Here is a 13,514-nt window from a genome sequence, read left to right on the forward strand (position 1 = left end):
CTAGCAATCTCCTGAAATAAATAAACAAATACAAACATTGCTTTGAGATTAAATGCTATAATTCTGCTTTATCTGAAAATATTTCTAATTTTGTTTTTAACAAGATAACTTTTAACAATATTTCTTAATATCTAGCAGGAAACTTTTCTTGGTTGCAGCAAGAAGATCTGATGAAGAACTCTCTTTTGTTCTTCATCAGATCTTCTTCTCTTGTTCTAATTTATTATATATATAAATAAGTACTTACTTCTTCATCAATAAAGATATATATAAAAAAACACGCACGAGACATCATAGATATTTAATAGTTAAACAAATTATACAGACGGAGAAATATCAAAAATAATACACGCACGCACGCTGGACCTCCTCTCCGCACAGATCAGCAGCAGCAGGATGCTTCGGGTTTGAAAACACTGAATTCATATTTTAGGAATGTGGAGGCTGCAGGATGATTGACAGCTGCTGCTGCAGAGGATTTAAGATGCCTCATTAAAACACTATTTCAAAACGTGTATTTCTTTTCCTGAGAGCATCTCGTTCACGCAGACAGGATCCCCCTGCAGGAGCGTTCTCACACATAACATTATTAATAATATCAACATGTTCCCACACGCTGCTGCTCCATGCAACATCAGAAACATCAGAAACAGGATTCTGCATTTGTTTTTAAATGCTTGTGAAAACATTTGAGGGAAAGCTGTACAAAGCCTTTGGTTGAATAACTGCTCCTGTATATAACTCTAGTGTACAATATACATATTTAGACGACTCTAATTTAAATACTAATTTGGCTAAAATGAATATCAAAAAATAGTTTGTATATCACTGAACATGCTTTGTACGAACATTTCAGTTTGAGCAACACAAACGACACGCAGTATAAAATAAATGTGGTTTTTAAAATATTACAAAAAGGTAGAATTTGAAAGGGTCGGACATGTTGGACAGAGAGCCGAAGTTTCCAGAACAACGTCATAAATAATACAAAAATGAAAGTGTATGTGCCTCAACTGTGTTTTGTAATGATTGTTCATTATTCTTTGTATGTATGTGTATTTATTAGTTTACTTTCTTCTTATTTAATTAATTTATCTAATATTAGATTTGATTCTAGGTTTATTATTATTAATAATTGTATTATTAACACCATTTTATTTGTATATACATATATATATTATATTATGTCCTATTGATAATTACATTTGCGTGTATCTGTATTTTTCCTTTCTTTTAATAATTAATATTTGTGTTTTTAACAAACTTTCTTTCACTTAAATCAAAAGTAGATTTTTCTTTCAAAGCGTAACTAAAACTAAAATAAATTAATCTTCTTATTATTCATTTAATTTTTGCTGTTTTTGAACTGAATTTAAAACTAAACAAAGATTCAAACTCCAGCGTTTCACATAAATGTTTTATGGGAGAAGTTTGATGCTGTGTTTGCACTTTATGTGAATATTAATATGCAAATGTATTTGTTTGGTAATTAATAATAAATTCTTTACATGCATGTTTATCTACTTTTATTTCTTTATTTAATATTTTACTGTCGACCAGCTTCATTATTATGTTGATGTTTATAATAATATATATAATATAGATAATAAATCATCATTTAGTTTTTATTAATAATCTGAATAAAGTAAAGCGGTCAGATAAATGTAGTGAAATAAAAATACAATATTTCCTTCTGATGAGTATTTAAGTGTATTGAGTATTTCCCCGGCGCTGGCGGAGACGTCAGGACTCCGGCTCTCGATCCCGTCGTGAAGAGAAACTGATATTATATGAACGATAATCTTACAGAAGAGTTTCTCTCCTCACAGAGGCTGATGTCCAACTTCACTTTGGTTCATGATTCCAGCGCTAAAAACGTTTTTGAGTCGTGCGAGGCAGCGGAGGCCGACGGGGAGCAACATCCTCCCCTCGCCGTGTGTCACTTCCTGAGGTTGAGGGTTTCTGTGTCTTCAGTCCAACATGGCGTCCAGCTGGTCGGCCAGGTCGTCGAACATGTTGCCGATGTCGTCCAGAATCGTCCCCGCAGACTTCACCGTGTTGGAGCCGCTGGAGAGCAAACAGGAAACAGTCACCGACCCTGACACCACCTTCACACTTCCCTCACTCTGTGCATGAACACTCTGTCAATAAAGTTTAATGAAAGTCCTGCTTTTCTCACTGAAGGAAAAGTACAAAGAATCTGCATTACAATAAACTGAAAGTACCAAAAGTAAAAATGCTCCTTCTGCAGAATCATATATATTATTTCATTGTTTTATAATAATTATAATTGTGATGCATTAATGTCACTTTTATGTGGAACGGACTTTAATATCTTTACATACTGCAGGTATGATCATCTGTAACAGTACATCATAATTCTTATTATTATATAACTAATGTCGTCATATACATGTGGAGGAGTAGAAGTAAGAAGTAGCATGAAATGGAAATACTCCAGCAGAGTACTCGAGTACATGTTGAATGCTAAGATTAGAGTCATTAAAATCACAGTAATATTATTATCACCAAATGCAAACTTCACTAAACTGTTTTAAAAATACAAAAAACAGTTAAAAAATATTTAAATTATTTTTGGAGACTTTTAGTGATTTTTCATCCACTTGATTTTTTTATTCCCACAAATTCTCCTTTGTTTAGAGTAATAATAAATATCATGATGTCATCACCTCTCATGTCATTAATCTGTATCAGGCTGAAACCAACGAGAATTTTCTTTGCTGATTTCTGCAGGAAATAGTGAAAAATGTCGGCGGTGATGTCACCGCGTTGGCGTGAAAAATGACTTGAATCGTAGTTCAGTTGTTTTCTTCTGTTGATCAACAAATGGTTGGAGCTCTATGTTTAACGTGGACTGGACTGATGGAGCGACAGGCGTATTTAAAGAGCAGGTGAACCATGATAATGAAAAACAACAGCTGGACAACAGAACTCAATAAAAGGAGGATGTGACTCATCGTACCCGTCTGAGTTTTCCTCCAGGTTCAGTTTTCTCTCGACGGCCTTCAGAGCCGCTTCCAGCGACGTGCTGGTCTGATCCAGTCTCTGCTGAACCACCTCAGTCTCGCAGGACGACTCGGGGACAAGACCCGGACCCACCACACACACCTGAGGCCTCGCTGCTGCCAGAGAGGGACTCTGAGGGGCCGGGGGCCCGTGAGAGGGCGAGGATGGAGAGGTGAAGGCCACACTTTGAACCACACTGACGGTCACAGTTGGAGACGAGAGTCCAGCTATTGAGGAGACAACTGCAGGTGAAATACAGACAAGTGCCAAATCTACACAAACAAGTCCACATCAAGTCATTACTGGTGAATCCAACTTGTTGCTGATGAGATACATTCTTTATTTCTGTAAGTTCCTGTAAGTGAGGTTTGAACGTGAGTATCTCACCTTGTGCTGCCAGCAGACTGTGGCGGACAGGTTTTGGGGCAACGGCAGGTTTCGGGGAGAGTGGAGGTTTGATGGAGGGTCCTGTTGCCGGACTAGCCGGCCTCTGCAGACCGGCCTCACTGATCCTCAGACTGACCTCGTCCTGGGATGGAGGCCTGCTACTGCCGGTCTCTGACCCCACTCCCTCTCTACTGGGGGAGCCTCCGTCCTGCTCCTTGTCTTTGGGCTTGTGTCGGCGCTTCACCGTGTCCGATTCCTTCAGATTAAATTCTGGCAGCTCCGGGTTTTTGGCTTCTTGTTTCTCCGGAGGCTCCAGCACCGCCTCAGCTCGGGGCGGCCCCGGAGCTTTAGGCCTCTGTTTGATGGTCAAGTTGCCCTCCTCGGCGAAGGGGATGCACTCACTGGAGCTGTTCTGAGGGGACGAGGAGCCTTCCAGTCCGCGACCTTTTGATTCTTCTTCCTCTGAGTCAGACTTCACCCCCCGATCCGGCACTGTGCTGCTGCGGGTCTGGGTGGGAATACACTCGCTCTGCACCCTCCTCCTCACCCCAGTGGCCTCCTGCCCGGCAGAATTGAGGGAGGGGGGAGGTGGCAGATCCTCCTCTGGGACGAGGTCTGGTTTTGGTACCGGGGAGTTCTTCCCCTCTGTCCTGCCTTCCAGAGAAGCTGCGATGCTCCTCACGCTCACTGGACTGTCTGTTATCGACCCGCCGACAGACGACGTTGTGCTGCTGTCGCTCAGCTCGCCACTGGTGGTGCTGCTCACTGAGCTCAGTCTCTTCGGAGGAGGAGGAGGGGGACCTTTTTTCCGGGCGCGCACAGCAAAGGACTGACTGCGTCCTACGTTGCCGTTCTTCTCTGGACTCGACTGTAATCGAGCCAGCTGGCTGCGACCAGGTTTGCGGGTCAAGGTGGCATAGGACGAGAGGTTTCTAGAACGACACGCCGGCTCCTCGTCGTCCTCATCTGGCTCTCCGTCCGACAGGGCGTAGCGGGTCTGAGTGCGCTTCTTCGGCGGCGTCAGTGTCATGCTGTAGTTCTCGTGCCTGGGAGATGAGCTGAAGTCCGTGGAGCCACAATGAGAATGCAGGTAGCTGAAACCTTTGAGTGCCGGGGAGCCGTGAGGGGAAGGACCACGAGACCCAGGAAGTTTGGGCTTGGCTGGGATTGCCGGGTACTTGAACACGGTTGCTGTGCCCAGAGGGACCTGCTTGGGCAGCGTCTGCTGCTGTAGAGGCCTCTGGTCCCATCCCTCAGGAAGGTTCCTCTCCTTGGCCGGGCTGCCCTCCAGGCTCTCCTGCGACCAGCTGTGGGGCGAGATGCAAGCTGTGGGAGGCTCCTGGGAGCGTCCGGAGCCTCTGGACCGGGCGTCGATGCTCTCCTGGCTCTGGGACATCCCCACTGCGTTCTTGATGGCCAAGCCTTCCTCGCAGCCTCCGTAGTGGCTGGACATGGCCGTCTGCAGCTCGGCGCTCAACTCGCTGTCCTGGAAGGTCAGCATCTTTGGGGTGCGTGGAGAAGAGCATTCACCTGCAGAGTCAGGCGGCTCTATTGTGACCAGGTGGAGGGCTCCGGGGGCTTTGCGACGCAGCGTGCCTTGGCCTGATTCAGCCTGAAGGATCGCCCTCTGGATGTCACACAGCTTTTTCACCGCCAGCATCAGTTTCTTCTGGTGGCCTGGAGGGAAAATTCAACCATCATATCGAAGTAAAGAAACACTTTAACAGCGTTACGTACTTTCCAACCTTTTGAAACAGAAGGGGGGGGGGGGCTTCTAAGATTTTGACTAGAAGTTGAAAAAAAGCACATGGCAGAATAAAATACGTCCTCACCCAGCTTGGTGATGCCGATCTCCTGCAGATCCTCCCATGTGAGGTCTTTGACAATGCTCATGGAGTCGTAGCCGTTTTCTGAGAGTTGCTTGTGGTACTGCGGGAGGCCGATGGCACTGAGCCACTCACCCAGATCCGACTGTGAGGAAGAACAGATCACTTAGGTCAATCGGTATCACCATGTTAGGAAGTCACACCGCGGGAAACTGTTGGCAGTCTTACTGGGATGTATTCCGGCAGCCACTCAGGGATGTTCAGGTTGTTGATCTCGATGGAGATTTTCTTGCGGTGGCCTGGTTTGGTCACTCCGATGGCGGTCAGATCCTGCAGACATGACAACACATAAGGTATCAGATCATTTTAAAATATATTATTGAAATTGTTCTGCTACAGGATATAAATCTTCCACAACATAAATACCACAGTGTATATACTTTACGAGAGGAAAAAATAATTGCGATCCCCTCCTTAAACAGCAGAGGGCGCTATCTCCCCAACTCTCTCGCGTCACTGCTTTAAACTTCACAAATATTCAATTTAGTTTTTAGTTATTTAAGACAAAATATATTTTCAGTTTCACTTTTACAAATAAAAGGAAGTTTGCATTGTTTTGCATAATTTATACCAAAACATTATAATTTAATTAGATAATGTAAATTTCCATTCTTGTCTCAATTTCTTCAATTTAATGTTGTTAAATAAATCGTACCGTGAACTGTATGAATCGTGAGTGGAGTTTATCGTTCTGTAGTATGTTTAAAAAATAACAATAATTTCACAAATAATCACGAGTCAGCTTTATAATGATCCTTTGTTGACCAGAACTTTCTGTTTAAAGAGTGAGCTTCATGCTTTCTTAAATCATACTTATTCATACAAGCTGTGATAGGATATATATATATATATATATATATATATATAGATAATATATAGAAATAAAATAGTATTATATATTATATATAATATATATTATATATATATTATATATATATATAATATATATATATTATATATAATAATATATTATATATTATATATTATATATATATATATATATATATATATATATTTATATAATATATATTATATATATATATATATATATATATATATATATAAATATATTATAATATATATATATATTAATATTATATATACATATTATTATATATATATTTTATAGTTAGAATAAGTAGCTCGACTTGTTCTATAATTTACTTTATAAGGACATTAAACTGAATTTGCCAATTCAAGAAGTTAGAAATATTTCCATAATTTCTTCTGATTCTTGGCAGCAGTTTGCATTTCTGTAACGAGTGACAACCACTGCAGATAATTCCTTTTCCTCATGAAAAGCTGCTTTACAGTGAAACCCCTGCGAGCATCTTGCTTCACCTCGGGCGTCATCCTGCTGATGGTGGGAACATCATAACCAGCACTGAGGAAGTTCCCGACGTACTGCTCCAGCTGGAAGTCACTGAGCCACTGATAGATGGCCTCCGCATCCTGCAACACACCAACAAGCCAACAGCTGCAAACCTTCAAGCTTTCCTCCAGTCCATGACAGAGAAACGTAGCGGTGACCATTTATTTAGGTGATTCTGGACATTTCTACGAAGGCGGGTTCGGGCCATTGTAGGTAAAAAAGTAGGTATTCTGGGATTAAAGTGGTAATTTAACTATAAAACAACACGTTTATGAGATAAAAAGCACTAATGTTTCTCAGATTATAAAGTCATAATTGCCGATAAAACCCCAGAACAAACGTATTATCTATATCAGGGGTGTCTACACGAGTGTAGTGCGGGTAGATCGCGCACCATTTAAAAAAATAAAATTATATATATATCCCCCCAACGGAACCCCACGCCCCCTGAATTTTTTTTTTTCTTGCATTGCGCGTTCACATTCCCTCCGCTCGCTCCCACAGACACACACGAGCGCACACACATAGACAGAGACATAGTGGAGGAAAGGAGAGGAGTGAACTACGCACCCCCCCGTTGCAGCATTTTTAATACAGGTAGATCACTTGGACCTGGTCATTTTTAAAGTAGCTCGCAAGCCAAAAAGGTGTGAGGACCCCTGATCTATATCCTCTGGATTAAAGTGGTAGATGTGAAAAAAACAACAAATTTAAAAGTGAACAAGAAAAAAACATCTAATATTCTCGGACATTATGAAGTCAGAAATGTGCGGGTAAAAAGCTGATCAGTCATCACGTCAGTTTTGAAAGAAGAAAAGTTTCTTCACCTTCCCCTCCAGCAGCTGCTGAGGACGAACACACTGCTGAGAGAAGCTCTGCTCTGCAGGTCTCTGCACCGTCACCGTCTGCCTGCGAGGAGTCCCACCTGCAGGACACAGGAACACCATCTTATCCTCTTAAAGGATACACACTGCCCCTCAGCATCAGCTGCTCTGCGTCTCCTTTAACTCCTGCACTAAACGTTCTCTGCTCTCCTGCCTCCAGAGAACAGAGAAGTCCTGATGAACTGAAGTAAACGTCAGAGAACATCTGTTCACATCTCTCACCACTCAGAGTAATAAAGAGTCATTGATCCAGTTCATGTCACTACTGCTCACACACCTTTAGATAAAGCTGCACTATTTAAAACTCTTCTACACAGACGTGTGTGTGTGTGTGTGTGTGTGTGTGTGTGTGTTATTCTGGGTTGTGTGAGAGTTTGTAAACAGATGTTTTCAGATAGTTTTGCTTCAATTCATTAAGACTTTTCTCAGTTTATGGATTCTTAGTTTGTCAGATAACGGCGTGACATACGAAGTGTCGCTTCAAGCCCTCCAGAAGAAGCTTAATAAGACGTGAATATTACAAGGAAAGTTCGAACAGAGGAGACATAACCAACAGCTCTCATATCTGGGTTAATAATATGGTGCATTGTTTGGGAGAAGAACTATAAACTCTCTGAACGGGAAACATTTCACCTTGTAAAGTGTAATTAAGAGTCACGTCTGCTTTACTATCTACAGGGATTTAAATTCTACTCTGTATATGAGAACATCTTACGTGCTCTACAAAGACATAAGACAATATTCTCAGAGATAAAAGAAATAAACAAATCCAATAACTGACGCAGAATTATCCTTGTATCACAGCGCAGTACTCGCAGTACTCGCAGTACCTGCAGGATGATCAGGCGCTCTGCTGCAGTCTGAGAGTCCTGAGTCGACAGCAGGGGGCGCCGGCTGCACAAACACAGAACACAAGAGTTTAACTGAAGAACAGAAACAACAGAAAAATTCTTAGAACTTAAACAAGGAAGTTAAAAATAAGTCATTTTCATATTTTGCTGCTAACAGCTGAGAGGAGGCAAGTTTCAATGAAGTGTTTAATGATGAGTGAACGATACAAGTAAGCTAGTCTGAGTTACTGTATACACGTATATAAATATACATATATATATATATATACATATAAATATAAATATACATATACATATATATATATATATATATATATACATATATTCCTCTCTCTGGGAACCATCACCTTATCGTGGTGGAGAGGTTTGTGTGTCCCTATGAACCTGAGAGCTGTGTTGTCTGGAGCCTAGTGCTCCTGGTAGGGTCTCCCAAGGCAAATTGGTCTCAGGCGAGGGGCCAGACTAAGAATGGTTCAAAAACGACTTCATGAAAGAAAGGGAAAGGAAAAGAGAGACCCTGCCTGGAGGAAGCCCGGGGCCCCCGTCTGGAGCCAGGCCCAGAGGGAGGGCCTGGTGGCCGGATTTGCCACGGAGTCCGGTCGGGCACAGCCCGAAGAAGCTATGTGGTGCCTCCCATCCATCCATCCTGTGGGCCCACCACTCATGGGAAAAACCGCTGGGATCGGGTGCGCTGTCACACGGGTGGCAGTGATGGTCAGGGACCTCGACGGACCAGACCCGGGCAGCAGAGGCTGGCTCTGGGGACGTGGAACGTCACCTCTCTGTGGGGGAAGGAGCCGGAACTAGTGCGGGAGGTGGATCGCTACCAGTTGGATCTGGTGGGGCTTACCTCTACGCACAGTCTTGGCACTGGAGCCGTACTCCTGGATAGGGGTTGGACTCTATTCTTCTCCGGAGTTGCCCAAGGTGTGAGGCGTCGGGCCGGGGTGAGGATACTCACTAGCCCCCGGCTGAGCGCCGCTACGTTGGAGTTCACCAAACGGGTAGTGCGGGTGAACTGGGAACGTCTGGAGGAAGCCCCTGTCCTGGGGATCTTTAACTCACACCTCTGGCGGAGCTTTTCAGACATCCCTGTGGAGGTTGGGGGCATTGAACCTGAGTGGGCGATGTTCAAAACCTCTATTGCTGAGGCTGCGGTGATGAGCTGTGGTCTCAAGGTCTTAGGTGCCTCAAGGGGCGGTAACCCTCGAACACTGTGGTGGACCCCGGTGGTCAGAGAAGCCGTCCGACTGAAGAAGGAGTCCTTCCGGGTTATGTTATCCGGGAGGACTCCGGAAACAGTTGCAGGGTACCGAAGGACTAGAAAGGCGGCAGAGGCAAAGCAGCGGGTGTGGGAGAAGTTCGGAGAAGCTACGGAGAAGGACTTTTGGTCGGCACCAAGGTGCTTCTGAAAACCATCCGGCACCTCAGGAGGGGGAAGCGAGGAACCATCCAAGCCCCCACCCCCCCCCCCCCCCCCCTCCCTGTCTCGCCCTGTAGGGGGCACCCTGTCCCGGCACGCCTCTCTGCCCACCCAGCGCCTGCAGCAGCTGCCCAGAGCCCCCCTCTCCTCCAGCCTCAGTTCCGCCCCTCAGACCGACGACTCCTACACCCTGTACGCCCCCCCCCACCCACGTGGTGCTGCCGCTAGCCAACGGCCTCACTACCAACACAGGTATACACCCTCTCAGGATCAAGATGACTTGTTGTGTTCTGCACCTTCAAAGGGACACTTTGGATGTTTTGGGGTTGCATGAGGTGCTTCTCCGTAGTCAGTGTGCGCTATATTTAGAATATGATCAGTACTTTACCTCGTTGTCAGAGGCCCTTTGTGACGGGCACTGAAGCCACCACTTATTGTGTGACGTTGGTGAAGCCGAACTAAAGATCCTCTCGTCTCTTCTAAATTAAGAATCGATCGTAATGAGCCTTTAATAAGGATCGTCGACGGTCTGTGATTCTCACGGTTTGTTTTTGTCTTTGCACCTCTGCCAAAGAATCTCCACTCAACATCTGTTGCGCGTCGACATCGCTGTGTACCGTAAAGCACGAGGACGCCGACAGGGACTTCATGGTGCATTCAGGTGTACCTCGTAAACTCGGAGCAAGTCAAGCTGAAAAGAAAAAGCTAGTGGCTCGTCTTTTTGTTTTTAACAGTTTGTTCCCGATTGACTGAAAGAAGTCTTGTTATTAGATATTAAAACAATTCATAAAATGTGACCATATGGCCTTCGCGTGGTACTTTCCAAACAAATGGTTGTTATGTCACATACTTGATACCATGAAGGTCTCTTTTTAAAGGACAGTTTTCAGGGCATTAAACATCTGTTGATCTTTACGAATCAAGACAAAAGTCTAACAATGACAAAAAGTTTGGAACGTTGTGACTCCCCTAACTTCCACTGATATCGATTTTTTTAAGTTCGTTGGTTAATCCTGATGTTTTCAGGAAACCTAACAACGTGAGCTGGAAATGACATTTTCCACCTCAGTGTTTTATTTCTTAACCTTTCAGAAGCACCCTGTAATGTAATTAGCAGAAATGTATTGACGTGAGATTTAAGGTGTATTTTGGCTTCCTTTGATAAACAGTGTTGGTTTTGCCAGTAGTCATCGCAGTATTACTTTGAACTTTGATCAGAATCACTTTGAGGTCTGAACAAAGTTATTGACCACTGTGTGTTTCTAACCCTGCTTTAAGCATCATCACAAATCTAGAAGAACAAAGATCTTTCTTTCCACTGTAAGAGTCCCAAATCAAAGACGCGGTAGAAACCGTTCTTTCTGATGTTCAGTCAGACAGAACGTAGTCCATCAGAGTCTTTGTGTCTGATAGGTTTCTCTCCGAGCTGCCTGTCTCAGTCTGGGTGTTCTTTCGAGGACATCTGGGTCCTCAGGGACTCGTGTCATGGTAAGAGCCCCCGAACAACAGCTCCCCCCCCCGGCTGTTCTGAAGCTGCCTCGCTGCCCCGCTCAACGCTCTGCATCTGGACCCGACACAGAAACGGTTAAACGCCACTACTGTCTACAAAATGTGAAGACCATGGCCTGAAGTGACTTTGCATTATCTCACGTCGCTTCGCATTATCTCACTTCGATCGCATTATCTCACGTCGCTTCACATTAGCTCACGTCACTTCATATTAGCTCACGTCGCTTCACATTATCTCACGTCTCTTCACATTATCTCATGTCGCTTCACATTATCTCACGACGCTTCGCATTATCTCACGTCGTTTCACATTAGCTCACGTCTCTTCACATTATCTCACGTCGCTTCACATTATCTCCCGTCGCTTCCCATTATCTCACGTCGCTTCGCACTAGCTCACGTCTCTTCGCATTAGCTCATGTCGCTTCGCATTATCTCACGTCTCTTCGCATTATCTCACGTCTCTTCACATTATCTCACATCGCTTCACATTATCTCACGTCTCTTCACACTATCTCACGTCGCATCACATTATCTCACGTTGCTTCACGTTATCTCACGTCGCTTCACATTATCTCACGTCGCTTCACATTATCTCACGTCGCTTCACATTATCTCACGCCATCTCACGTCGCTTCACATTATCTCATGTCGCTTCACATTATCTCATGTCGCTTCACATTATCCCATGTCGCTTCACGTTATCTCGCGTTGCTTCACGTTATCTCCCGTCGCTTCACATTATCTCACGCCTCTTCACATTATCTCACGTCGCTTCACATTATCTCACGTCGCTTCGCATTATCTCACGTCTCTTCACATTATCTCACGTCGCTTCACATTATCTCCCGTCGCTTCACATTATCTCCCGTCGCTTCACATTATCTCACGTCTCTTCACATTATCTCACATCGCTTCGCATTGTCTCACGCCGCTTCACATTATCTCACGTCGCTTCACATTATCTCGAGTCGCTTCACATTATCTCACGTCGCTTCACATTATCTCGAGTCGCTTCACATTATCTCACGTCGCTTCACATTATCTCGAGTCGCTTCACATTATTTCGCGTCGCTTCACATTATGTCGTGCCGCTTCACATTATGTTGTGTCGCTTCACATTATGTCGTGTCGCTTCACATTATGTCGTGTCGCTTGACATACACAAAATTATCTTTTAAATTGACAAACATCATGTGTGTAATTCACGGCACAATTTAATCAGGATTAAAAATTATTTGTCTCGTTAACTACGGAGCATATTTGAAGTCGTGATGGCAGCGACGGCGAGTCTCTCTGTCGGGATCTTCTTGAAGCTGCTGACTACACGACGTTACTGGATGATGGCTGTGCTCCGCTGCTCCGCCACAGCACAGCTTTTAGACCACAAACCTGCATCCCCCCGGCTCCCCCCTGCAGGCTTGTTGACCCCGATGAAGAGCCTCTGCTGCTTCCTACAGCCTGACCCTCTCTGCTGATGTGCCCCCCCCCCTCCTGGACATCCTGACTATGATAATTTGTTGTATTTGTTCTTGCAGCTGGAGACAGGAACAGCGTCGGGAGTACGGGCAGTGTGGGCAGCACCCGGAGTGCCGGTAGCGGACAGAGCACCGAGAGCAACACCGCACCCAACGGACTCCAGCACAACGCCCCTCACCATGACAACGCCACCAAGGTACGAGGGACGGGCCATATGTTAAAGTTAAGCTCGAACAACCCCAGTGATGTTCGAGTGGGGAATTTGTTACGTACCACAAACTCTCTTATCTTCTTAGTGTAACAAATAAACTAAATAAACTCACAAAATATGAAGAATTCCTTATAAAACTGAAAAATACAACCGTACACCTTCTGAATTCAAGTTTCTGAATTCAATTCATATTCAAAGAGACTTTATCGGCTGGGAAACATACAACATATATATATATGTATGTATGTATGTATGTATGTATGTATGTATGTATGTGTATATATATATATATATATATACATACATATACTATATATATATATGTAATATATGTATATATTATAGTACTATGTGTATATATAAATGTATATATATAGTGATGTATAATAATATATATATAGTAGTTTATAGTATGATATATATAGATTATAGATGTATATATATATATATGTGTATATATATATATGTATATATGTATATATGTA

At 43.7% G+C, this 13,514-nt stretch overlaps 1 protein-coding gene across 1 annotated transcript; it reads right to left on the reverse strand.

Annotated features, from left to right (window-relative positions):
- Positions 1-286: 286 nt before the first annotated feature.
- Positions 287-10,480, reverse strand: LOC115006124 (caskin-2-like). The gene is made up of 9 exons (XM_029428189.1): positions 10,448-10,480; positions 8,387-8,450; positions 7,500-7,597; positions 6,642-6,752; positions 5,469-5,570; positions 5,247-5,385; positions 3,415-5,091; positions 2,984-3,254; positions 287-2,067 (listed from the first exon to the last, which is right to left on the reverse strand). Exons 1-9 carry the CDS (start codon positions 10,478-10,480, stop codon positions 1,971-1,973), a joined length of 2,592 nt encoding a protein of 863 aa, XP_029284049.1. The 3' UTR covers positions 287-1,970.
- Positions 10,481-13,514: the final 3,034 nt, after the last annotated feature.

The sequence above is a fragment of the Cottoperca gobio genome, unplaced genomic scaffold (assembly GCF_900634415.1).
Source record: "Cottoperca gobio unplaced genomic scaffold, fCotGob3.1 fCotGob3_491arrow_ctg1, whole genome shotgun sequence".
NCBI lineage: Eukaryota > Metazoa > Chordata > Actinopteri > Perciformes > Bovichtidae > Cottoperca > Cottoperca gobio.

Excerpts from the sequence above, each read along its gene's own strand:
- LOC115006124 (XM_029428189.1), bottom strand. The coding sequence starts at position 10,480 with ATGAAGTCCCTGTCGGCGTCCTCGTGCTTTACG. Across the intron at positions 6,753-7,499 it reads AGCAGCTGCTGGAGGGGAAG|GATGCGGAGGCCATCTATCA; the intron begins GTGAAGAAACTT and ends GGTGTGTTGCAG. Across the intron at positions 3,255-3,414 it reads CAGTCTGCTGGCAGCACAAG|CTGGACTCTCGTCTCCAACT; the intron begins GTGAGATACTCA and ends TCTCCTCAATAG.